This window comes from Didymosphaeria variabile, assembly GCF_027946475.1.
Source record: "Didymosphaeria variabile strain IMI 356815 chromosome Unknown scaffold_4, whole genome shotgun sequence".
Taxonomy (NCBI): Eukaryota; Fungi; Ascomycota; class Dothideomycetes; order Pleosporales; family Didymosphaeriaceae; genus Didymosphaeria; species Didymosphaeria variabile.
Genome location: NW_026611623.1, coordinates 2596863 through 2621791, shown reverse-complemented (window position 1 = coordinate 2621791; position 24929 = coordinate 2596863). Strand labels below are relative to the sequence as shown.

The following is a 24929-nucleotide window of genomic DNA, read 5'->3' as shown; positions in this document are numbered from 1 at the left end:
TGGGCACCGAGACCCAATGGATTGACAAATGGGAGCTGGCCTGAATCCGGGGGGATGGTTTGTCGAGCGCCGTCCCGCGGTGCTTCTTCCTGCCGCAGGCCCGTGGATCCGGCCAGCATTTCCTCCTGGCACGCCGACGCAAACTCAGAGGCAGATCAGATCCTCCCAAGAGGGTGTTGGGCCCGACCGGGATGAGGTCGCCGTCTTGCTGGAACGCACGGTGGCGAATGGCGACCTGAGGGATCTGACCCCGGTCTAGCATCTGCAAGCATTGCGGTCAAGCTTGGGTCGGCGGGCTGCTCAACTGACGACCGTCGTAGCCCACCGCAAATGTCGGCCGTTTACCGAATCGACGAGAGCTCGCCGTGACCTGCCTCTACCAATGGTCAGCAAGCGCGCCGTTCCCGCCATGGCACAAGACAGCGGGGCTGCCATGTTGCAGCTGTAGCTGTCGTGGCGGGGCACGTCTGCTCCCGTAGGCAATCCTGAACTATACAGCTTGACAGCAGACCGTCTGCGGCACCGACCAGGATCCGGGCTGCTCTGCGCAGTAGCGGTGCATTTCCCAAGGTTTCATGAGAACGGCTCTAGGTGCAATGGGCGCTGGCGCAGCACTATCCGACCACGATCGAATAGTAGATGAGCGGGCGCACCTCCTGCACAGTCATCGGCTTCTGCTCTCACGCACACATTCTCTCAGACCGACACACCCGGGGCAGCGGGTCCACTCATTAAGGTCTTCTGGAAGCCTTCCAAGCACCTGTCCGACCCTCACATACCCGCTGCTTCTCCGTTCTTTTCCTCCCGCAGCAAGCTCTGCATGCGTGCCCGGGGTCCAAGCCCCTCATCCTCAAGCGTTGCTAGCAGACCTCATATTGCGCCTGACGTTGCTGTGCAGAATAGCGGCCGCAACGACTTCGCCGTCTTGGTCACTTCTTCATTCCTCCTGGGCGTTTGGAATGCTGCAGTGTTCGCACTGGTAGCTGACTACCGGAAGCTGTGACTTGGTGTGCCGAATACTTCTTTGTTCGCTTCTTAGCTAGGGAACGTACGCATTCATCCCGGCTGTCGCACTGCTGCAGCTATCGCCCAGCCGTCCATAACAGTATCAAACAGGTCCCTCGCTCGCAGCAACGCGGAGCTCGCTCCTGCATGTTATATTGATCATCGCTCGGGCGACGCTGACTGCTGGCAACCGTATATCCTCAGGACTGGTGCCAAAAAAAAAAAGCACTGCCCACACACGACCACATCAGCCCCCGTGGACACAGAACGTCAGCTTTCGTTCCTTTACTAATTTGACGTCGTCAGCGCTCTGCGGAGACTCGCAGCTGCTCCTCAGTGAATCCTTTGGTTGCGGTCTTGTGCTGCCAATCACAGCTAGCTCCTTACAGGCCGCCGACTAGCAACAACAATTACCCCCACCCCTTTTCCCCCAAGGCAACGCGCCATAATACCCCAGGACCACAGGATTGCCTCGGACCTCTGAGAGAATTTACTGGTATAAATTGAGGCGGGTGCAAGGGCTGCCGGTCGCTTGAGAGCCTGAGTCGTTCTGCCGGTCCTTCGGCCCAGGACCATGGAGGAGGGACCGCCACCACCCGAAAATCTGGCGAGAGATCACACAGGCGTACCGCCCAAGCGCCTGAGAAGTGATTCTGACAGTTCCACATCCCTCGAATCCCTGTAAGACGCGGCTTTTCCTTCTTATCGAACACTCACCGACAAATCGTAATTGTTTGTTCCCTTTTCTTTTTTTGTTTCGAGCGTCGTGCGGCAGCAGGTTATCCTGTTGTTGTGGGTCTCGTGCCATGACTAGCGACCTCATCATTCTGAACACGTTACTGACAGCCTTGCGCATACAGCCGGTCTACACGGACATTACAATCTGATGATGTAGAATTCGTCTACGAGAACGGACGGGAATATGGAAACGACAGTTACTACATGCCGTGCGACCAGGCAGAGAATGATCGCCTGGCCATCCACCACCGCATATACACCCATGCCCTAAAAGGCAAACTCACTACAACACCCGTAACATCAGACACAAGAAGAATATTAGACCTGGGAACAGGACCGGGGCACTGGGCTGTCGCCATGGCGCGGCAGTATCCTCATACCGAGATCGTCGGCATCGACATGGCGGTCTGGGACATCGAAACCACAGAAGAGTCGGTAGGATGTACCGGCGTAAACTGGGAAATCGACGACTTGGACGTCTGGGGCGTGGAAGACGACTTCGACGACCTCAAACGGCGACTAGAGCGCTACGACATGGCGCACGACTATGCCAACCGCGAGCCCCTCTCTGCGAGCAAGGCCGCCAAACTCAAAGGCCACACCTCCGCCAGCGACTCCTCCCAGCCTCATACACCTTCAGACTCAGCCTACGAATCATACGCGTTAGAGCCCGAAGCACAGCCCGGCTGGCACTTCAGCGAGCCCTTCGACCTTATCTATATGCGCGGCATGAAGGGCGTGTTCGCCTACTGGGAAGGTGTCTACGACGAGATCTACAAAAACCTTAATCCAGGTGGCTGGTTGGAGGTCGTGGATTTCGACATGAGTCTACCCAACATCGAGCAAGGCGTAGACAACTTCCCCTTCCCGACCCTCGCGAAATTGTACCTCGGCGTCATGCAAGCAGCTTTCAAATCCGGGCGGCCTGTAGGCACCTTCTACATGCATCCCACCTACCTCGACGACGCGGGCTTCACGAACATCAAACAGACGTACGTCAACGTGCCTATAGGCCAGTGGCCCGAGGACGAGGAGCAGCGCACCATCGGGAAGATGCATTTAGTCTGCATCATGGAGATGCTGGAATCCATGCTCCTCCGGTATTTGACTCAGTGGGGCGATGCGAGCAAGGACCACTGGACGATGGAGGAGGTGCAGAGCATGATTGAGGTGGGCAAGGGCGAGATTATGGATTGGGCGAGTGGGACAGACAGGTTCGGAAATATTAGGGAGGGGTGGTGCGCGAGTTACAAGTGGATTATTGGGCGAAAACCGCTGGATGCGAGGGATAGGAGGGAGATGTAAGAGGAGCGAGGGAGAGGGATGGGGAAAGTACGGTGTTAATAACAGGTTGGACTAGATGGAGTCGTCGTTGTTCATGAGGGGAAATGGGCGGTGTTTTTGATTTGTTGGGGCGGGCTCGACTTGTATGGATGTAAACTTGATACTCAACTTTGCGCGTATGTCGTCTATGAAGGAATGAAACTCCTATCTCTCAGGCTGCCAATCCAGTAAGGTCAGCAGTAATCCCAATACATCAGGTGTGGTCCGTCAACCCCGTCGTGATTCTCAACGTGCAAGAAGAAGGGGTATGCACGTGCTATTCAAAGCCTATACTACAGTAACTATTCGATTCGAGAGCACGCCTAAACTCGCGCCGGAGCTACCAGTCCAGTGCGCCTCCCTGACCCGTAGGCATAACTCCGTACTCGCCATACAAATGCAATGCAAGTAAACACTGAACTCCTTTCCCTTCTGAAACCAACCGCTGTTTCTAATTCGACACAAACCTCAATCCCTCGGGCGCTTCTCCGCTCCCATCGTGATTTTCTCTGATTGGGGTTTTGCGGGGTACGGGGAGGTGTCTGGGCGAGAGCAAGCGGTAGAATATAACGAGGAAGAACTGGCCCGTCCGGCCTAGAATGCCGTGCGTCGGTAGGACTTTGCCTTAAGAAATGAGGATAACAAGGTCGAGACGATTGTTTGCACGATCATGCTGAAACTGGTCGTTGGGGTAATGGCTGAGTCGGTCGTCTTAAGGTATCCTGAGGTGGAGTTCGGAGGCGCGGAGGAAGGGCTGAGGAAGGTGGAGGCAAAACGCGCGGCGATGATCCTAAGCAGCACTTTCAGCATGCAGTATCACGTCACGAGATTGGAGTCCCATTGTAGACCATGTGAAAACACAGCCCAAAACAAAATACCACACCCCGGAGTGAACACTGCCTTGCGCTGGCATAGTGCATTTACTTGCCACCGTATCTGAACTCACCAAAAGTGCCAGTGGCACCAGGTGTGATCATGCCTCCATGTGACGGACCTGGCGTTGATGCAAGGCCAGCGGGGTGGCTGGTGGGTGTACTGGGTCCGTCACGGTGGGCTGCTTGGCCGCCAGGATGGAACATCATGCCGCCGTTCATTCCTTGATAACCCGTAAGGTTCTGCCCTTGTGCCGCAAGGACGGCAGCTTGAGCAGTCGCGCTAGCCGGCGGTCCAACCCCAGTAAGACCCCACATCTGACCGTTCATATCGTCTGGTACCTTGCCGTCGAAGATCTTCTTTTGAAGCTCCCAGAAGACGATGCCTGTGAGCCAAGCATCTGAACCGGCAGTATGTGAGTTACCGATGCGCTGGCAGCCTAGCTCGTCGGCAAGATCTTGAAGGCCAGATTTTGTGCCAAGGTTATTGAGTATGCTTGTTGCCTGCGACCCAATCACGCCGCGGCGCACAAGGCTGTTTGCGTGTCGCCATAGATACTTGACATCCAGCAGTCGTGGGAAGAAGACTTCAACGAGGTTGCGGTAGTCTTCCTCGTTCTCGGGTAGCGGCTTAGCTGTGAGCATCTTGATCAGGTATGCGAAATCGTAGCCCGAGTGGAAGGATATCCAGTTAACATCGGGAGTCAAGATCATGCCGGAGGTTATAAGGAGGGATCCAAACTCCTGAGTATCAATTCCTTGCTCTGCGAGTTTCTGAAAGTCGGCGCCGGACTTCTTCAGCATCTGGATAGACTCCTCGTTATACATGTCGTCTTCAAGGGAAAATTGAAAGTTGAATGTCCAGGTGCACGGACAGACTACTATATTGTTCGCATACTGTAGCACTGCTTTTGGCTGGTAATTTAACTCTGAAGGGTCGAGATGTGATGGCGGTATTTCGCCTTGTATCGAAAAGAGCGTTACTCCCAATTGGATGATCTTGAGGAGATCAACGTTGCAGCGTACGGTCTGGTAGTGATACGACGCTTTGGAGTTGAATTCTCCGATAGGGCGGGCAACGACTCCGGGGAACTCGGTGTCCTGTGTGGAACGTGAGTATAGCCTCCAATAGTGGGAGATGAGTAAAGAGGGTGAACAAATGAAATACCCGATCTTCATCGTCCTCAGGCTCTATAAAGAGACTTTGAAACTGACCGCCATTGACGGTTTCCTTTTTTATTAGACACTTTACCCCGACAAAAGAAACCTGAACGATTTGAATGGAAGAGATTCACTGACCATGCTGATATACGGGTACTTCTCCACCAAAGAACGCAGCAGTTCCATCTCTTGATGCAGGTTATTACGCCACACTTCGCGTATACGTTGTCCGGCAAGGCCCTTTGTACCATCTTGTGCGCGACCCATCTGGGCATCCTGTTGTAGTTGAGCACCATGAGCAAATCGCAAGCGCGCTTCGTGGCCGTCCAGTCCAGTCCCTCCACTTACCCCGCCGAGCGTTGCTGCCGCGCCGAGGCCTGATGCACCTCCCCCTATGCCGGCGAGCGCCGCATTTGACTGGAAATTGCCCTGGTTATGGCTGAAGAGGTTCAGGTTGTGTTGTGGATTCGCGCTGCCGAAGCCTGGGTGCTGCATGTTTTGCTGGTGCTGCTGCTGTTGCAACTGTGGTTGTTGATGGATCGGCTGTGAGAGATGGGCGAAGGGGTTGGACAGGTTGTGGCCGGGGAAGCGGCCCCCGTGTGGTGGCATTGTGGACGGTCGTCGCAGTGAAGGCAGGCGGGGATTCGATCGTGGTGCAGTTCTGTATGCGATGTATGCGACAATGAACGGCGAACAGGCGGTGACGCGTCTGACGCAAGCGGTTCGCAAGTGTTGTTCGAAGTCAGGATATTATAATAATGCGGATGAAGAGAGTCAGGAGCGAAAGGCGTGCGCAACAACAATGCCGTGAAGTGCGCGAACGTCGAAGGTCGGACGTGCGACAATCAACGCGCCAAGATATATGGCCCGTGCTGCGGCAATCCGACTGAGCTCCAACTGCGACGTCAACGCGTACAACCACCACCGCTCGCAGTACCGACACAATGCGGCCCACAGCGTAAGTGCACAATATCCAATGGCACAACGATTGCCTTCTGCGCTCTTGGATCCAATGCTGACTCGCTGCGACAGTCTCAGATTTGCGCAACGCCCCTCCATCACTGGGTTCGACCCCAAGAAGTTTGCGGCGGCCGCTGGAAACACCAAGGGCGACCCATGGGCCCGATAGTACGTCTCTATGAAATCATCAATCCATGTGTGGGATTTATTGACCTCTCATAGTGAGCAATGGCGGTACACCGGCCCCTTCTCACGGTGGAACCGCTTTAAGGGCTCTTTCCCCGGCCTCGGTATCGCAACTGTCGCATTCGCCGGATACTGCGTGATCGAAGCGCTCTTCTTCAAGGACGACCACCACGGACATCATGACGAAGGTCATCATTGAAAGGGGGCAGTGCACAATAGGAAAGCACGTTCGGCGTACCGGTTTGCTTCGTGTCTTACCGCTGTGGAAACTGTATATAAGGAATACCACACAGTACCAATAACAGAAGTCTCGTTTGTCGTCAAAGTTTGGATGGTTTGCCACTGAAAATATGTTTGGTGCTACTGACGACTCGATAATCGGAGCATCTGGCTCGTGGTTTTCGACTAGTACTTAAGAAGCGCATGGGAGCAAAGGACAGAAGAGAGCGATGGGCGCCACCACAATCGAGTTCCGGCTTTGGCTAAGTGTGAACATGTATAACTTAAAGGCGTTTAGGAGGTACCACACATAGGTCGTTGGACAGATACGCTCGTGCCTGGCTACAACCCCATCTTCCTAAGGAAGGGCTGTGTAACATCGATCACGTTGTCATATCACACAAATACTGTTTGACTCGGGGTTCTCACTTCTCCTTACGGAAGCAGATCAGAGCAAGCATGTCCATGCAAGGTTTAGAGCTCTACTATGGTACATGGTTAGTACGTCAACATTCACACCAACCAATCATTCTAACCCAAGTGTCAGTCAGATTGCGTCGCTTCAGCCGCTTCCGTATGATACCTTTCTCTGTTAGCTGCGCAGGTCAACTTGGAACAACCATGGCATAGAAGGCAAGGGACTGGTGATACGGTCGCACGTATCGTGTCTCCGCCTCTCTGCACCTACCGAAAGCTTCGCCCTTTCTATATCTTTTCTATCGCACACTATAAGATTGCACGCGTCGGCTCACCTACCATCTCATCAGCGGAGTACCTACTCATACCAGCTTCTCAAGATGAACCTCTCTACCCTCCTCATTACCATCGCTCTGCTCTTCACCTCCCAAACCCAAGCCCAGACAACTCCACACCTCATACCTCCACCCACCGGAATAGACATCCAGTACAGCAAATTCTCTCGAACAACATGCATGAGCAGCGGCGGACCCATCTTCACCTCCAAGCCAGGCGAGTGCATTGAGCTCCAGGACGCCGACCACGGTATCAGGGTGTACCCAACCCTTTTCCATGGGCAGTGTAAACGTGAGTGGGCCTCTGATAGCCTGTGGGGTGGGAGGTATGGATACTAATATTGGTGAAATAGTGCGCGCGTATGCGAGTAAGGATTGTAGTGGACCGGGGGGTAAGTGGATGGGCATTGGTGGTTGCAACTCTTTGCACGGCGATAACTGGAGTCTGAAGGTTGCATGTCCACTGGTGAAGGTTTAGGGGCAAAAGGGCGACTGTAAAGTAGGGAGTTCTGTACTTGTTGGGCGTTTTGGGAAGTCGTGTTTTCTTAGTCATGGCTAGATAGATAAAACACTTTCTCATACTTTCGTCAATACCAAGATAACCCAGATTGCGCACAAAGGGGATTACTACAGATTATAAAGAGCAGCGATGACAAAGTTTCTCAGCGCAAATTATGCGAGTTCGTTCCAACTCTGCATCAGATCTTATTATCAGTATGGCCAGGTGTCGGTTTTGTCATAATAATGTTACGAATCACTACGCTAAGATCTACAACATCAAGAAAGCATTTCTATTTATTCGCCTACTTTTCTGCCTTCGATGACATCCACCCTAAGCGGGTCAGAGCTCACAGACGCCCGCGGACCTACCCATAGATCACAATCCGCCGAGTTATCTGCGAGCACGGCCACCAGACGTACTAAGAATACATACTAAGATTTGGGTACGCTTCATGAATGACATGCGTGCAACTCAGATACTGTTACCATCCGGTTATTCCTAGGTGATTGCCATCAGGCTAAATCCGGCAATCCAAACGCACCTGGCGTTGGTCTACCGCACCCCACATATTGTCAAAATAACCTTAAAGCGAGACAAGGGTTGCATATTGGATTCTAGACGTGGGGAACGAATCATTTGGTCATGGCATACTTTGTGTAGCCTCCCCTTTATGGCCCCGCAGACGCCCACTTCGCACTCCACATTACTATTCTGGGGAATGCTGATCAAATCGGCTCCCTATTTCGCACCAAGCCTGTCTTCTAACCTGATTTCGCACAATTCCACGGGCCGTAGAGTAAAAGTCCCTCGAGAGCGGCTCAAAGGAACCTCTGAATACCTGGCTATGTAGTCCAAGGACGGTACGCTTTACGAACGGCGAGTTATTCCATCAATCGCTGAATGCATTCGAAAGTATCTACCTCGCGTGCGATGCACAAGGCTGTATCTCCGAGACCATAGCCAGGTAACATGATGTTCCCGCTCACTGCATTGGAACCGTACCAGGCACCACAGGAGATGCATCTGAAGCAGTACTTTTGAACCCATCCACTTGTGTAGGTGCACATATCTTCCGAACAGTGTTTACAACAGAAGATTCGTTACCGTGAATGATTCATCGAGGCGTCGCGATTTCCCTCCCTTACTTGGTATTCCCACTTTGCGCTTATGTGGCGAAAAAGTTGGTGATAGTCGATAGCCAAGACGTTCCTCGTTAATTACACTATAATCGCGTCCACGAGGCTCACTCGCCCACGACGACCCTTCATATACTAGATGATTTTACCGCCGGATGTTGCAAATTAGTGTACAACACTTCCCAGTGGCCAATTTCCGTATTTAAATAAGCTGCTCCCATTTTCAGTAACCGCGATTCTCCAGTGGCACATTCTCTGCAGCAGAAACCAACTCACGCATCATGAAGTACTCCATCGTTCTGCCGCTTCTCGCCACCACGGTGCTGGCTGCACCCTTGGAACCCCGCCAGGACACCTGCAAGGTCCCGACCTCGTTCCCAACGACGGCTAACTCGAAGCTTCCCAACCCGTTCAAGTTCTTCGATGGAACTGATGTCAAAACCAAGGCCGACTATGAATGCAAAAACAAGGAGGTGCTCGCCGCTCTCCAAGCGCAGGAACTCGGAACCTTCCCACCTAAGCCTTCCACGTTTTCCGCCACATACTCTGGCGGCACTCTCTCGTTCACTGCTGGTGAGGGCGGCAAGTCTATCTCCTTCTCCGTCAGTATCAAGGGCAACACTGGTTCTTCGGTTCCCGCTATCATTGCCTACGGCGGCGCAAGCATCCCTATTCCGTCGGGTGTCGCGACAATCACCTTCAACAACGACCAGATGGGCCAGCAGTCAGGGCAGAGCTCTCGCGGTAAGGGTAAATTCTACGACCTCTACGGTTCTGGTCACAGCGCCGGTGCCCTCACGGCTTGGGCATGGGGAGTTGACCGTGTTATGGATGCTCTGGAGGCCACCACTGGCCACAATATCGACACCAAGCGAGTCGGTGTGACTGGTTGCTCCAGGAACGGTAAGGGCGCTTTCGTGGCCGCTGCCCTTGTCAACCGCATCGCGCTCGGCATCCCGCAAGAGTCGGGTTCTGGTGGTGCTGCCTGCTGGCGCATCTCCGACTCCGAGAAGGCCAAGGGCAAGAACATTCAAACCTCCTCTCAGATCGTTGGTGAAAACGTGTGGTTCTCGCCCGCCTTCAACGCATTCTCCACCAAGGCGAACACCCTATCAACCGACCACCACCAGCTTGCCGGTATGGTCGCGCCCCGCGGACTCATCGTCATCGAGAACGAGATCGACTGGCTCGGCCCCGTGTCTACCACTGCATGCATGAAGGCAGGTCGCTTGATCTATAAGGCGCTTGGTGTGCCGGACAACATGGGCTTCACTGGCTCTGGAAACCACAACCACTGCTCGTTCCCTAGCAACCAGCAGAGCGACTTGACTGCGTACATTAACAGGTTCTTGCTCAACACTGGCGGGAGCACGGCGAACATCGAGAAGGGTCCTACTGCTGATGTTGCCTCGTACATTGACTGGACCGCGCCGACGCTGTCTTAAATGGGAAAGTTAAGGGATACTCTCGTTGACACTTACTTGTAGTTTACAGCTGTCAGTATGTTAATAAGATGGTTTGAGATACCAAACTTTACAATTTTGCGTCCCAGAGCAAGCTTCCTTTCGCATCACCATTCGTAATATTGTCTCTACTTAATCCTGGTCGGGGTGCATGTTCTTTGTTGATGTAGAAGAGCGTTTTTGAACTCGAACTTTGGTCGCGGCTTGGCTAGGGACACTGCCATGTGTGGTTCTTGGACGAGTCTTTGCCTGAGAGCTCGGTAGGCTGGTAAAAGTGCCGGAGGTTGACCCTTCGCCCGATAACTTTGAGCTTGTCGAGGTCATAGATCAGGCTGCAAGGTAGATGATGTCAAGTCTGTCCACACGATCGACGATGTTCAGTGCTTCCACAAGGTCGATGATACCGACTTTGCCTGCGAATTGAGCGATTGGATTCTCCGCGAAATAATGGGTCTGCCGCTAGAGCGCCTCCCTAGCAGCCTTCTGCGCCATGTTTGTCGCGCGCTTCGTTTGAGCTCTAAACGTCTGTTTTTTCTGATAGGGAAGCGCCTCGTGGGATAGTGTTCTAAAACTTCGGCCCGGTCGCTAGAACCCAAGCAGCTATACTGAGCTTGGGCGTGATGGAAACTGCGTCAATAATATAGTATTCTCGTTCGTCTCGTTGGCGATATCCGTTGTCTGATCGTTGTCCGCGAACAGCGGCCGGTCAAAGGCGTGTCCGATGAGGCCAATATGCGCAGTCTCCCGTAATCTTCCTGCGCAACACCGGTACATTCGCGGGCCGTGCCGGAGTTTCGTGTCGCGTTCGACTGCAACAAGATCTCACGCGTAAAATCACTGCCTGTACTGGGCGGATCTTCCTTTTGCTTGGGTCGTGAGGGCAGAGGTATCCTTGGCCGTTCCACTTCATATATCTTAGGGGATGATGTGCCTCTCCATGCCGATATTTGCACAGACTGATCTGAGCATGCGTGCTGGGCGATCTGTTAAGCCAGGCTTCGAGTTGTCAACTTTCCTACGACGGCCGCCATTTCAAATGGCTAGATAGACTGAAAACCTGTGTTGGTCCACTGTAGAGTGCGATCGGAGGGAGCAGCGGTCTGCGCGATTAGCTCCTTCGAAGGTAGTTGACGGAGACGTTCCCCAAGCAGGCCCACGGTAAGATTTCTTGATTGGACATGGCAGTACTCTGGCGGACTCATCGATACTGGTGAGCTTTTCATCTCAGCGTCTGCGGAATCATCGCTACAGGAAGTTTAGCGATGAGAATGAGTGGAAGTCAGCCGATACACGCTTGTGGTCCTCAAGATTGCGTAGCTTGATTACTATAGAAAGATGATTCACAGGCTCGCCACCATATAACTTAACGTCCCCATAACAAAGGTAAGGGGATTTATGGCACGGGTCCTTGACTCGAGGATGTCCCCAACACGGCAGCCCAACGCGGCAAAAAAGAGAAGAGGCTGTATATCCACAAGGACATTGTTCTCGTCATAGCCTAGCGAATCCATGATGTCGGGTACGTCGCCGTACAGGCGCCTCACCATCGTTGCCAACGTCGAGAGCCCCGATGCAGTAGTTCTGGCGGACTACCTTCCGAATTGGCTTGCCATCAAGGAGAAATGACTTCACGGCGGACGCAAATCGCTCGTAGTGCTAGATGGTGCTGGCACACTCGTCGTGCATCAACCAAATGTCCTAGGAATCAGGACCTTCGATCGTAAAACAATCTGACCGAAACGATAAGTATTCTGTAGGATAGCAGATCCTTGTTCATGTTTGATCTTGTGGAACAACAATAGAATGTTGACCCGGTTCGTGATTGCTACATGGATGTATCATTTGTGTCACCTGTTTCTTTGGAGCGTTCAATCGCAATCACTCGATCCAAAGTGTAAGCTCTTCGCGGCATAGCAGGGTCTTGATCGCTGCTTCATGTTGGCTTCGCGATTTCTCCGACTATTTAGCACCTTTTAGGATCTTCTCTTACTTTTGATCGACAATACCCTTTTTAGACTTATATCGCACTGTACTAGAATACACAGGTTGTCTTCCGTAGAGTGGTCTTCCTGAAAGTTGGGTGGGGAGCGTTAGCACATCGGCCATATCTATTGGTCTGTTGATTGTCTCCGTTCCAAGGTCGTAGCAAGCCATTTTGCGGACGCACGGACCGCCGTTGTACGCAGGCGCTCCGATTGTGAGACATGGGGTGATCGGCGAAACCGTTCAGAGATGATCATGAGTATGGCTGAGAACGATGCTATAATAGGTCGTTGAGCCCGAAGACTGTATTGAGAAATTTCCTTTTGTGTAAAGCAAGCCTGGTACAGACTGAACGCCATCGGTGTATCCCAATCGGCGGGCAACAGTGGTAGGGGTCCGGCAGTTGAGAAGTTCCCAGGAAGATAGCGGCTTTTGGGAGCTCCCAGCTCGCATGAGCATGTGTATAGCGCGTTCAACGGTTGGTCCTAGCGGTCTGGCGCATGAATGTGCAAGTGTCATAGGGCTCCCCACCAGATTGGCGATGCCAACGCTAGTAGACCGCCCGATATGTCGTGCATGGTCGCGGCCCGGCGCGACGGCCCAGCATACGATGGCAACTTAGGGACAGCGGAGTACAGTGGCTTGGATATCCATTCCTACAGAGCGTGTTATTCAGCAGCAAAACATCTGTTCGCACGTTCGACACAGGGAGGGTGATGATTACGTACGCATGTCTAACCCTAACGCAGTTAGCGCCGCCATTTCAGGAAGCGGCGGTGCGCCAAGCCAACTCGTGCCTTCCACTCCACCTCAGAGTTTCTCGGAAGTCGCGAACGAACCCCATCATCTCCAACCGCGTCTATCCCAAATCCGTGCACAACACGCTCCCACACGCGTGCTCTCACTTTTCTGCCCTCGTCCGCGCACTTTTGCGCCCGCCCACGTCGCCCACCCGATTTTGCATTGGCGGCCTCAGCTTGCCTCCTTTGCGACTTCACCCTCGGCGCAACCCCCGGCCCTGCTCCATCAGCCTCATCCACCGAGGCCCTTTGGCGTGCACCACGACGCTCGATAATGTCATAGCAGTCGCCTGCACGCGCCCAATCAATCGTCCGCGACTTTCCTCCCGCTTTTCGCGCGTTCGGTGCCGCCTTGCGCCTCGCGCGACGACCGCGTCTAAGGCGTTCTCTTGTTTGTAAACGGCCTGCTTGCGCCGCATACAATACCACCGTCTTTACAGGCACCATGGCTAGTGTTCAGGCAGCCCCGGGCTTCCAGGGCCCTGGGCAGCTTCCCGCCGGCCTGACAAAAGAGATGATCGGCCAGATCTACCAGGTACGTATATGCACACGCTTCGGCACTCATTATTACATCCCCAACGCGCATACCCGGCGCATGCTTCACACTACTCGAAGAACAAACTGACGGAACGCAGAAATACCAGCAAATGAAGCAACAAGGCGTTTCCGAGACCGATCCCGAATTCCTCAAAGCCAAGAATCTCCTCACCCTCGTTCAGAGGCAGAACAGTGCGCGTCAACAACAACAGCGATTGATGCAGCAACAGATGCAGCAGCGCCAAGCTGGTCAAGGCGACCAACAGCCCCAACAGAACGGCGCTGCGGCAGGCATGACCAATGGCTCAAAACCCACCGCATCCGCCGACGGGAAGTCTGTGGCCCCATTGCAAATATCAGGCGCCGCTTCGGCCGGCCAGCCAGTCTCCGCTGATGGCCAGACGCCGACATCAGCTTCCGCAGCCGCCCCGGCCTTTACACAGGAACAACTCGTCCTCTTGCGCAAGCAGATCGCAGCCTTCAAGCATTTGTCAAAAGGCATGGCTTTGCCCTCTCACATGCAGCAGCAGCTCTTCGCTACCCAACAGGCAAAGAAGCAGAGCACTTCTGAGGCTGTTGCTGCCGCTAGCCAGGTTCTTGATAATGCGTCCCGCGCCGGTAGCGCTGCGGCTGCCGGCGCAAACAGCCTTGGTTCCGGTGCGAGCGCTCCTGCCAAACACAAGCACCCGGATAAGTTTGAGAACCCTTGGGGTACCGATACCGTGAAGAAGGACATCCATTACCTGGCGCACATGTATCGTGCGAACCGACCGTACATATCGTCCATCATGCCGCTTGGCGTGAGTGTGGAGGAGGTCCGAAGGGAGATGAATCTGATCGATCAGCGAGAAAGAGAAGCACGTGAGGTCATTCTGTATAACCGCTTATCCGCCCGCAAAGCAGAGTTGGAGAAGATCAGCGCCAACATCGGATCATGGGACACTGGCAAGACCGATACTCCGGAGGACGACGGCAAGGTGAAGCTTGCATTGGTCATCGAGCAGAAGATGCTCAATCTGCTTCCCAAGCAACGCCTGTTGCGAAAGCAGATCAGCCGCGAAATGGTTCATGCCGATAATCTCGCCATGACGGCCAACCGAACGCTGTACCGCCGACTCAAGAAGCAATCTCTGCGCGAGGCGCGTCTGACGGAGAAGCTCGAGAAGCAACAGCGTGATGCTCGCGAAACAAAGGAGAAGAAGAAGCACCACGACTTCATCGAAGCCATCCGCAAGCACCGCCACGAGCTTACCGAAGCCAGCATGGCTCAGCGACAGCGGCTACAGAAGTTAGGTCGTACCATGATCACGACACATCAAAACATCGAGAAGGAAGAACAGAAGCGGGTCGAGCGTACTGCCAAGCAGCGTCTCCAGGCCTTGAAGTCGAACGACGAAGAGACATATCTCAAACTGCTTGGTCAAGCCAAGGACACCCGTATCTCTCACCTGCTCAAGCAGACCGATGGTTTCCTCAAGCAGCTGTCCGACTCTGTCAAAGCGCAACAACGGAGCCAGAACAACAGATTGGGCATTCAGCAAGAGGAGTCCTCAGCCGAAGAATCGAGCGAAGACGAGTCTGGCGACGAAGTCGCACCCCGGCCTGGCAAGAAGCGGACAGACTACTACGAGATTGCTCATCGTGTAAAGGAGGAGGTCACAGGCCAAGCCAACTGTCTAGTTGGTGGCACCCTTAAAGAGTACCAGGTTAAGGGTTTGCAGTGGATGATATCACTATACAACAACAACTTGAACGGTATCTTAGCTGATGAGATGGGTCTGGGCAAGACCATTCAGACAATCAGTTTGATTACGTATCTCATCGAGAAGAAGCAGCAGCCCGGACCTTACCTGGTCATCGTACCCTTGAGTACTCTTACCAATTGGAACAATGAATTCGACAAGTGGGCACCCAGCATTTCGAAGATCGTCTACAAAGGACCTCCTAATCAAAGAAAGCAGCACCAACAGCAGATTCGTTGGGGACAGTTTCAAGTTCTTTTGACAACCTACGAATTCATCATCAAGGACCGGCCGATCTTGAGCAAGATCAAGTGGCTTCACATGATTGTAGATGAGGGTCACCGAATGAAGAACCAGAACTCCAAGCTCAGCAGCACGATCACCCAATATTACACAACGCGCTTCCGCTTGATTCTGACAGGAACGCCTCTGCAGAACAACCTTGTTGAGCTTTGGGCGATGCTCAACTTCGTTCTACCCACCATTTTCAAGTCATCAAAATCATTTGATGAATGGTTCAATACGCCTTTTGCCAACACGGGTGGCCAGGACAAGATGGAGATGACCGAAGAGGAACAGCTGCTTGTCATTCGTCGTCTGCATAAAGTTCTCCGCCCATTCTTGCTTCGCCGGTTGAAGAAGGACGTCGAGAAAGACTTGCCGGACAAAACGGAGCGCGTCATCAAGTGCAATTTCTCCGCACTGCAAGCGAAGCTTTACAAACAGCTTGTCACAAACTCGAGCATCTCAGTCAGCGATGGAAAAGGTGGTAAGACTGGTATGCGGGGTTTGAGCAACATGCTTATGCAGCTGCGAAAAGTATGCAACCATCCTTTCGTGTTCGAGGCAGTTGAAGATCAGATGAACCCTTCCAAGATGTCAAATGACTTGCTTTGGCGAACGGCCGGAAAGTTCGAGCTGCTGGACCGAATCTTGCCCAAGTTCAAAGCTAGCGGTCACCGTGTTCTCATGTTCTTCCAGATGACCCAGATCATGAACATCATGGAAGATTTCCTGCGGTTACGAGGAATGCAATATATGCGTCTTGACGGATCAACAAAGGCCGACGACCGGTCCGATCTTCTCAAGGACTTCAACGCGCCAAATTCACCGTACTTCTGTTTCCTCCTCTCTACCCGTGCAGGAGGTCTTGGTCTTAATTTACAGACCGCCGATACTGTCATTATCTTCGACTCCGACTGGAATCCTCATCAGGATTTGCAGGCCCAGGATCGTGCGCATCGTATCGGTCAGAAGAACGAGGTTCGCATTCTTCGCCTTATCACAACCAACTCGGTCGAGGAAAAGATTCTTGAGCGAGCAAACTACAAGTTGGACATGGATGGCAAAGTCATTCAAGCTGGTAAATTCGATAACAGGTCTACAGAAACTGAACGTGACGCGATGTTGCGTATCATGTTGGATTCTGCAGAGGCAGTGGAGAACATGGAGCAGGATGAGATGGATGACGACGATCTCAATGTAATCATGCAGCGAAACGAGGGTGAACTGGAACTATTTCAAAAGATGGACAGAGACCGTGCAGCAAACGATCTTTACGGCCCAGGAAAGAAGTTCCCACGCCTTCTGAGCGAGTCTGAGCTGCCCGACATCTGGCTTCAGGACGACAACGCCGTTCCAGAGCCTGTTGAAGAGGTCCCAGTGGGACGAGGTGCTCGCGAGCGAACACGGGTCAAATATGACGATGGTCTCACAGAGGAGCAGTGGCTTGAAGCGGTCGATAACTCTGAAGATGATATCGACGCAGCTGTTGCGCGCAAGGAAGCTAAGATCGCCAAGCGCTCGAAGAACAAGCAGATACGCATAGGCGGGGACGTCGGCGACTCGCCAGCACCTTCACGCGAGGAATCCGAGGAGCCACAGCCCAAGAAGCGCGGCAGGAAGCCCAAGGAGGTGAAGCGCAAGGCCGATGAGGCCTCTTTGGACGGAGACCCTGGCCCTCGCAAGCGCGGCCGACCAGCTCCTAAGGTGGCAGAGACGCTCAACCTCGAGCAGCGGACCGCACTTCAGAAGATCGTCAACGAAGCCTACGAAGCCCTGAATGATCTAGAGGTCACGGACCCTAATGAGCCAGATCTTCCGCCTCGCGGCATCATCGACCCGTTCATCGAGCTCCCCGACAAGTACGACTACCCCGATTATTATCAGCTCATCAAGAATCCAATCTGCATGCAGATGATCAAGAAGAAGATCAACAAGAAGGAGTACCAATCCCTCAAGCACTTCCGTGCAGACATTGCTCTCCTCTGCAATAACTGCCGAACGTACAATGAGGATCAGAGTCTGCTTTACAAAGACGCAAACTTGATCGAGGCGACGCTGGATGCAAAGTTGGCCGAGGCTACCATAGACTATCCCGAGTGGCAAAGCTTTAACGATAGGGACGACAGCTCGGTGAATGGAGGACCGAGCACAGGTCTTCCCAGCGCTGTCGGCACACCTCGCGCGATATGAGCGACTCAAGTGTATGTACACGTCCTGACAAATAAAGTCGATGGTCACTAACTTTAGCAGATTTGAAAGGTTCTGTACATTGTCATAGACTTTCCAGTTGCATGGCTTGACTTATCTAGCTGTCACCTTCCTGCATGCAAGACCTCCACCAGCCTCTAGCACCCGCGACTTGCACGCCTCTTCCCCCTTTTCTCCCGATGTCTTTTCCAAGCTGTATAATTCTGTTTTGGCTGGCTACACGGGGCGCGCGCGGTATTTTCGTTTCCTTGTCACCCACATATCCGAGTCGCCCTTAGATGTGGGACGACTCTTTCACTGGGTCGGGCGCAAGGGGTGTTTTGATCCCTTCTACACTGGAAACATTTTCGGATACGATTGATGTGGTTTTGGCGGAGGCTGATGCTGATGAGGCTTTAGAGCCGAACGGATTGCACGGCTTTAGGCCGGGATGCGATACGGATATAGTTTCGATTCGAATGGAATGGAATGCATCTGCATGTCACGAGCTTAACTCTTCATGCGTGGGTCTCTAGGTGCGGCATCGTCCGATGCTAGTGTTAGTCCCAGTGACAGGTGACATAAACCTTTCTGTGGCAGTGCTGCTCAACATCCGCGGACCACATTCAGTACATTGTATCCGTAACGTAAGGCTTCCTGCCTGACGTCACGCACTGCAGCACCGTTCACCTACCAACAAAAGCGAAGTCATCACATGGTCTGTTGTAGACGCTAACATAAGCACGACATGGCTAGCGTACGGTGGGACGGCACAGCAAACGGGGAGAAGAAAGTCCATAGGCGGGGCAGGAGGAGGTTGGGTGAGGGAAGCGAAGCGAACGCGTGGGCCGCACGTCATTGTCGGTATTGGAGGGCTCGGTGGCGGTGTGATCTGAACGAGTTGAAGTGGAGTTCAGTGGGGTCGATCTGCAGATGTAGAGATGGTGCTAGGGCTAGGGCATATTCTGTTCGCCCATCGTACCTCTGCGTAGTTTGCTGGCAATTTGTGTCTGCCGGCGCCATGTTGCGAGCTTTTTCTGTCTGCGGAATTCCTTCCATCAATGCACAATATCATACAACACACAAAAGCCAAATTAGAGGAAGAAACTCTCATGGACTGTCGTGACCGTAGCTCAATTCCATTCAGTCATGCCACTTTCGCTAAGAGAGGGTGATATCTACATGTAACGCCTTGCTTGCCATGCTATATCCAAAAGAAAAGCTTGCCCAAACCGAACCGCTAACACAGATATATACATACGTACTCGCAACGCCGTGAAAGAGGCCTAGGCCCGCGCAAGCCCTGTGTATATCCATACGCGCGTCAATGCAGGGAAGAATTCCAGGTACCAACTCCAACCGACATTCCAACCCTGACTTCCTCATGTCCTCATGATGAACGCTTCTCATTTGGAGATCATTGGATATAGTGTTTGCCTCAAGACGGACGCCTTCGCCTCGAGATAACCGTCTCGGGATCCTCCTTTTCTTCCGCCACCCTCAGCGTAAGCCACGCAGCAACAAGCGCACAGCACCCCCCGAATCTCAGCACCCACGCAACGCTGTTATCGCCCGGGGTCCCTCTCGGCTTCTGCAAGAGCCTAAATATAATCGAGCTGAACAGCGTAGCGATGACCTGTGGCGCCGCAATAGCCACGTTGTGAATGCCCAGAATGACACCTGCCTGATCAGCCCCAGTTTCCGCAGCGTCGTCTTCACCGGAAGCGATGCGGGAGGCTTCGCGGTCGCTTGGATCCGGGCGGAGGAGACCGCGGCGCATAGCATCGCGCTTGGAGATCTCGGAGGAGAGAAGCGCAAAGGGTGCCCAGTTTGTGAGTGCCCAGGGGATGCCGATGAGGCCTACCAGTATGGTTGCCGAGGTTGTGCCGCGAACGAAAAAGGTAGCGGCCATAAGGGCGGCGAACATCAGATGCGAGATGAACCAACCGCGGCGCAGTGTAAGGCTTTGAATTTGTAAGATGTTGCTGTACTCAGCGAGACGTGCCGACAAAGTCTTAGCATGCCGGGAGCTTCGGCTGGTTTCCTTGAGCGAAAAGTAGCCGGAACCTGCTAGTCCACCGGGTGTTCCAGGGGTCATGGGCGTCATAGGTGTTGTCGCGCCGCCTGCTTCTTTGGGCGCGGTGTATGTGGGAGGAATGATGAACGGGAGGAAGACGGAGGCGGCGAAAGTTGTGATGGCGAAGATCAGAAGAGCACCTGTTCCAACGCGTGTGCCTTCTTCTAACACGTCAGTGATTTGCTCGTCGGTCATATTTGGGTTCTTCTCGTATTCTTGGTCGAAGTAGAGGTCACCAATGTATGTCGTGATATAAAACAAGAAGGGAAACCAGCCGATCCAGGCCAAGAACTGGACTTCGCAGACTCTTTTGATCTGCAGAGGTAACGAGCGTATACTGCGAGCGAGGGATGTGAAGAAATTAAGGAGGCCTTCATGAGAAGTCGGAGGTCCTTCGAAGCTGGGGTCTCGTTCCGATACCGTGACGCAGCTTATACCGACAGTGATGGCCATGATGATGCACGCAATGGCGCAAAGCACCTTGAATTGAGTGGAGCCGAAGAACGGAAAGTATTTAGGAAGGTCGGCTTTTCCAGCGAGATAGCCTAGGATGTTGCCTATGCCAGAAGCCCGAATCATCCAGGCGTTTGCGGCTTCTTGTTGGTGGGTTGGGGCGACGTCGACAATGTATGCTCGAATCCCAGCTTGGACTGATTTGCTGTTAGCTCCGATACGTTAGGATTAGAACGAGATAGCCTGCGCACTTACTGACGTTGATAGCGAAGTCCAGCACGTATACGAACAACACGGCGAAGAGCATGATGCTTGTCTTCACGAATTGACCCTCGCGGTTGGCGCCAAAGATGCCGAGAAACCCACCGACTATTTCAGCAGCCCAAGCTAACACCATCAAGGAGACGATGGTAGCAGCTGCACCGCCCACAATGAAGGGTCGTCTCTTGCCCCACTTTATGCGGCAGTTGTCGCTCTTCATTCCAACATACGGTTGAACCAATGCACCTGACAGAGGACCAGCGATCCATACGAGCGCAAGCATAGACTTGCTGAGGCCGAGAGATAGTAGGTATGGCTGGTACTGTCAGCTCGCTCGTTCTGTCTACCAACCTCGAAGTCCCACTTACCGAGCCATTGGACGTCTCGACAGACCAACCGATCTGCAGACCAAGGCCCCCTAGAGTCAGCAAGAACAGAAAGAAACTGCTCTTGGTCTCATCCTGGTCGTAGTCACCCTGCCAATCTTCACTATCGATGGGAGAGACGACCTTGTGTAGGTCGTCGATATCTTCTGACAACCGCGGCCGCATCAACGGCGAGGTTTCAGTGATAATCTGCTCCATGGGTGGATCGTTTGAATTGCGGCGGAAGGAGACGTTCTTGCGGGCATCTGTGTCTAGGCGGGGTCGCGGAGGGAAGAGAGGAGAGGCAAGCGACGAATGCGGCGAGTTCGTCGATGAGGACACGAGGGTTGGACGCTTGGGCGGCATGGTGACTTGGGCGGACGCTGTGCGGGTCCGGCGTGCTGTGCAGGTGTTGTCGTGGTGGCAGATGGCGATGGTTCGCGCACGGCTGGCGGCGAGGTAAACGAACAAACGGGCAATACAGTGGCGTGTTGTGTGAGATGCGGCGCTAGCTAAGGGAGTACGAGTGTGGGCACAGAAACAAAAATGCCATGTTATGGCGGCCACAAAAGGTCACGGGGAGGAGGCGTGGATGCGGAGGTTGGGAACGAACGACTGGACTGAGTAGCAGGGTGTAGGATGGAGAAAAAGACGGCTGCAAGACAATGAGGTCAGCGGGAGTGGGGCGGTCAGTTATGCGTAGCAGGATGCAGAGAACTCTAGGCTAGGCTAGTGAAGAAGATGCTGGAGCCGGCGGTGAAAGGTCATGCAGGCGCCCACGGCGAGTTTACCAGCGATGACGTTGGCGCGGCGCGGCTCCGGGGCACATTGGACTACACAGTAGACGCGCGCATCCCTGCCAGGACGCTAGCTGCAACGGGAGAACGTGGCTTTTCGAGACGTCGGCTCGTGTTGCGACGCCGCAGCTACTGAGCGCGTGGAGAAATCACCAGATACCAGCACACATACAGCCAGGCACCGTTTCAAGCCTCCTCGCACACGAGCACCCGCAGTCCTTCCCGCACGCAGCAGCCCCGGTCTCGAGATCGCGCTCGGCGGCGTGGCACGTTACACCGGACACCAAAGCACCCAAGGCTGCAGCTCAGTTGCTGCCCTGCGTTGTGCCGCTCCGAACAGCCACCTCTCCTCTCTGCGCGAACGACCAACGTCTTCCATGATAGCGCCGCTTTCCTGAGAGCCCAACATGGCCTCCGCAGCAGTGGGATGGGTTGTCAACGAGCTGCTCAGTATGCGCTCCAACCTACAGTAGCAATACTGCGGCATGTGCATGGAAACTGACACACATACAGAGCGAGAGACGACCGACGCAGACCCCGATGGTGGTCAGATGCCCTTCCCTCCCTCGGTTTTCGTCTTATCTCTAACACGCCGACAGAGGCCCCCGAGGCAGGCCAGAAGGAGATATTCACATCATGGGGACTCTCCATTCTGATCTCCCTGCTCATCATCGCCCTGTTCACAAGCTACATCCTGCAGACGCGGAAAATACAGGCCGTACACGAGACTGTATTATCCATCTTCGCTGGAATGTTCGTCGGCCTGATCCTGCGGTTGACAGCTGTGGCGTCGGTCCGGGAGACTGTGAGCTTCGACTACCAGATGTTCTTCAATCTTCTGCTGCCACCCATCATCTTGTCCTCTGGATATGAGCTGCACCAAGTATGCTTCACGTGCTCCACAGTGCGCCAATGACTGACCACGGCAGGGCAACTTCTTCCGCCACATTAGCACCATCCTCACCTTTGCCTTCGCCGGTACCTTCATATCCGCCGTAGTACTGGGTGTCATACTGTTTTTGTGGACAAGAATACCATTAGATGGCTTTAAGATCAACTTCGTTGAGGCCATGTCCGTTGGCGCGACACTCTCGGCCACGGACCCCGTTACCATCCTCGCAATTTTCAACACGTATAAAGTCGAGCCGAAACTGTACACCATCATCTTTGGCGAATCGATCTTGAACGATGCCATCGCAATCGTCTTGTTCGAGACGGCGCAGAAGTACAAGGACGGAGCTGAGAAGCTTGGCTTCCTAAGCCTGTTCGAAGCTATTGGTATCTTCTTCGGTGTCTTCTTTGGAAGTTTGTTCATCGGAGTCATGGTGGGCATCGCCGCCTCTCTGACCCTCAAATTTACATACATCAGACGCTTCCCGAAGACGGAAAGCTGTCTCATCATCCTCATAGCTTACTTGACGTACTTTTTCTCCAATGCCATACACATGTCCGGTAAGTCCACCTCCTTGGGGCTTATTTTCAAATGCTGATCCAAGTTAGGCATTGTGAGTCTGCTTTTCTGCGGGATCTGCATGAAACACTACGCCTACCACAACATGTCCCGCCGCACCCAATTGACGACGAAGTTCGTCTTCCAAACCACGGCGCAACTTTCTGAGAACTTCATCTTCATCTACCTCGGTATCTCCCTATTCAGCTATGACGACTACAAGCCCCTCTTCATACTCATCACTGTCATCGGAATCTGTGCAGCCCGCTGGGCCGCAGTCTTCCCGCTCGCTAAAGTAGTCAACGCCGTAAGCAGGTACAGGAGCAGACGCCATGGCGCCCCTGACACGGGAGAAGAACTCCCTTACTCGCATCAGGTAATGATGTACTGGGCCGGTCTCCGCGGCGCTGTCGGCGTTGCCCTCGCCGCAGGCCTCTCCGGCCCCAATGCAGACACTCTCCGCGCAACCGTCCTCATCGTCGTTGTCCTCACTGTTATCATATTTGGCGGCACCACAGCGCGCATGCTCGAGATCCTCGGCATTCGCACTGGCGTGGTCGAAGAGATAGACTCCGACGACGAATTCGACATTGAGGCCATAAATGGTGGGACGTACTCTAAAAATCGGGGGCAAGGATTTGGCCACACGCCGCGGCCGAGTCAAAACGGGTTCGCGCTTTCGAGTGTTGATGGAGGGGAGGGCGCGTATAGCAGTAGCAGCGGGCACACTCCGCCCAATCGTCCTACCCTTTCGAGCAGGAGAGGCAGTAGTAAACCCCGCCACAAAGACGGCGCAGACCAGGGCCTTCTCAGCCCCGTCGACACCGGCTCCCTTTCTTCCGACGACGACAACGATCTTGACCTGCCGCCCAGCGCGCGGAGATCACCGAATCGCGCGGCCTCGCCGCTTACACCGGAGGCGCCGTACCCGACGTCAGGCAGCACCAGGCCTGCGACGAGCGGCGGTGCGGACGGGAGCAGTAGAGTGGCAACGGCGACGGGCGCGGTGAAGCAGCTCATTAGCGATATCAGTCAGGACCCGGCGAATGCGTTTAAGCAGATTGACGATGGGTTTTTGAAGCCGCATCTCTTGCTTGATCCAAAGAGTGGAGGGGGTGGGCCGAGTAACGCATGAGTTCGGAGCATCGAACTGTGTACGAACATCAAATTAGGCATGAGTGGCGTTTGGGGAGTTGAGCTGCTTTGACGCAGGAAACATGGGGTGCCTTTCGTAGCTGGTAAGGAATTTCCGGCTCTGCTATAGGCAGACGTATAGTATCGCCTTTGCAAACAGAGCTCTGTTGTATGCATACGATTCAGTGCGTATGAGCACACTCCATGATTCGCGTGGGCGTGTGTGGAATATGTGGTTTACGAGAACGAGGAAACGCCTTTCTACGCATGCGCTTGTGGACTTGAAGAGCATAGAGCTCTGTATCTGTGCCCTCGTGAAACAACCCATACGTCAGAGCACAAGCTATCACTTGTGACATGAAGATTCAAATTACTATATTACAACATCATTCGTTATACATGATTGGCAAGGTTCATCGAAATCTAAGGGGTATCGCGCTGAATCTACAGAAAATCTCAGAAAAGTTTCATTTATCTGCTTTTGCACTCGTTCGGGACGACTTTGCGGGGGTGGACAATCGTGGCCTTGCAGACGTAGCTG

At 53.6% G+C, this 24929-nt stretch overlaps 6 protein-coding genes across 6 annotated transcripts; 4 read left to right on the top strand and 2 right to left on the bottom strand.

Moving 5' to 3' along the window:
- Window positions 1-1579: 1579 nt before the first annotated feature.
- Window positions 1580-3048, top strand: N0V89_005772 (uncharacterized protein; the record flags this gene model as incomplete). The annotated part of the gene is made up of 2 exons (XM_056214546.1): window positions 1580-1652; window positions 1901-3048. 2 exons carry the CDS (start codon window positions 1580-1582, stop codon window positions 3046-3048), a joined length of 1221 nt encoding a protein of 406 aa, XP_056071813.1.
- A 938-nt stretch (window positions 3049-3986) lies between these two features.
- On the bottom strand, window positions 3987-5708 carry POP2 (CCR4-NOT core DEDD RNase subunit; the record flags this gene model as incomplete). Its single annotated transcript, XM_056214545.1, has 3 exons — window positions 3987-5039; window positions 5238-5375; window positions 5448-5708. The coding sequence occupies 3 exons, from the start codon at window positions 5706-5708 to the stop codon at window positions 3987-3989; spliced, it is 1452 nt and encodes a 483-aa protein (XP_056071812.1).
- Window positions 5709-9135: 3427 nt separating this feature from the next.
- N0V89_005770 (uncharacterized protein) lies at window positions 9136-10299 on the top strand (the record flags this gene model as incomplete). Its single annotated transcript, XM_056214544.1, has 1 exon — window positions 9136-10299. The coding sequence occupies one exon, from the start codon at window positions 9136-9138 to the stop codon at window positions 10297-10299; it is 1164 nt and encodes a 387-aa protein (XP_056071811.1).
- A 3246-nt stretch (window positions 10300-13545) lies between these two features.
- SNF2 (transcriptional regulator) lies at window positions 13546-17854 on the top strand (the record flags this gene model as incomplete). Its single annotated transcript, XM_056214543.1, has 2 exons — window positions 13546-13635; window positions 13736-17854. 2 exons carry the CDS (start codon window positions 13546-13548, stop codon window positions 17852-17854), a joined length of 4209 nt encoding a protein of 1402 aa, XP_056071810.1.
- A 1435-nt stretch (window positions 17855-19289) lies between these two features.
- Window positions 19290-21373, bottom strand: N0V89_005768 (uncharacterized protein; the record flags this gene model as incomplete). Its single annotated transcript, XM_056214542.1, has 3 exons — window positions 19290-20578; window positions 20637-20958; window positions 21011-21373. The coding sequence occupies 3 exons, from the start codon at window positions 21371-21373 to the stop codon at window positions 19290-19292; spliced, it is 1974 nt and encodes a 657-aa protein (XP_056071809.1).
- Window positions 21374-22211: 838 nt separating this feature from the next.
- On the top strand, window positions 22212-24389 carry NHX1 (monovalent cation:H+ antiporter, CPA1 (nhx1); the record flags this gene model as incomplete). The annotated part of the gene is made up of 5 exons (XM_056214541.1): window positions 22212-22254; window positions 22318-22347; window positions 22404-22687; window positions 22734-23256; window positions 23305-24389. The coding sequence occupies 5 exons, from the start codon at window positions 22212-22214 to the stop codon at window positions 24387-24389; spliced, it is 1965 nt and encodes a 654-aa protein (XP_056071808.1).
- Between the last annotated feature and the right edge of the window lie 540 nt (window positions 24390-24929).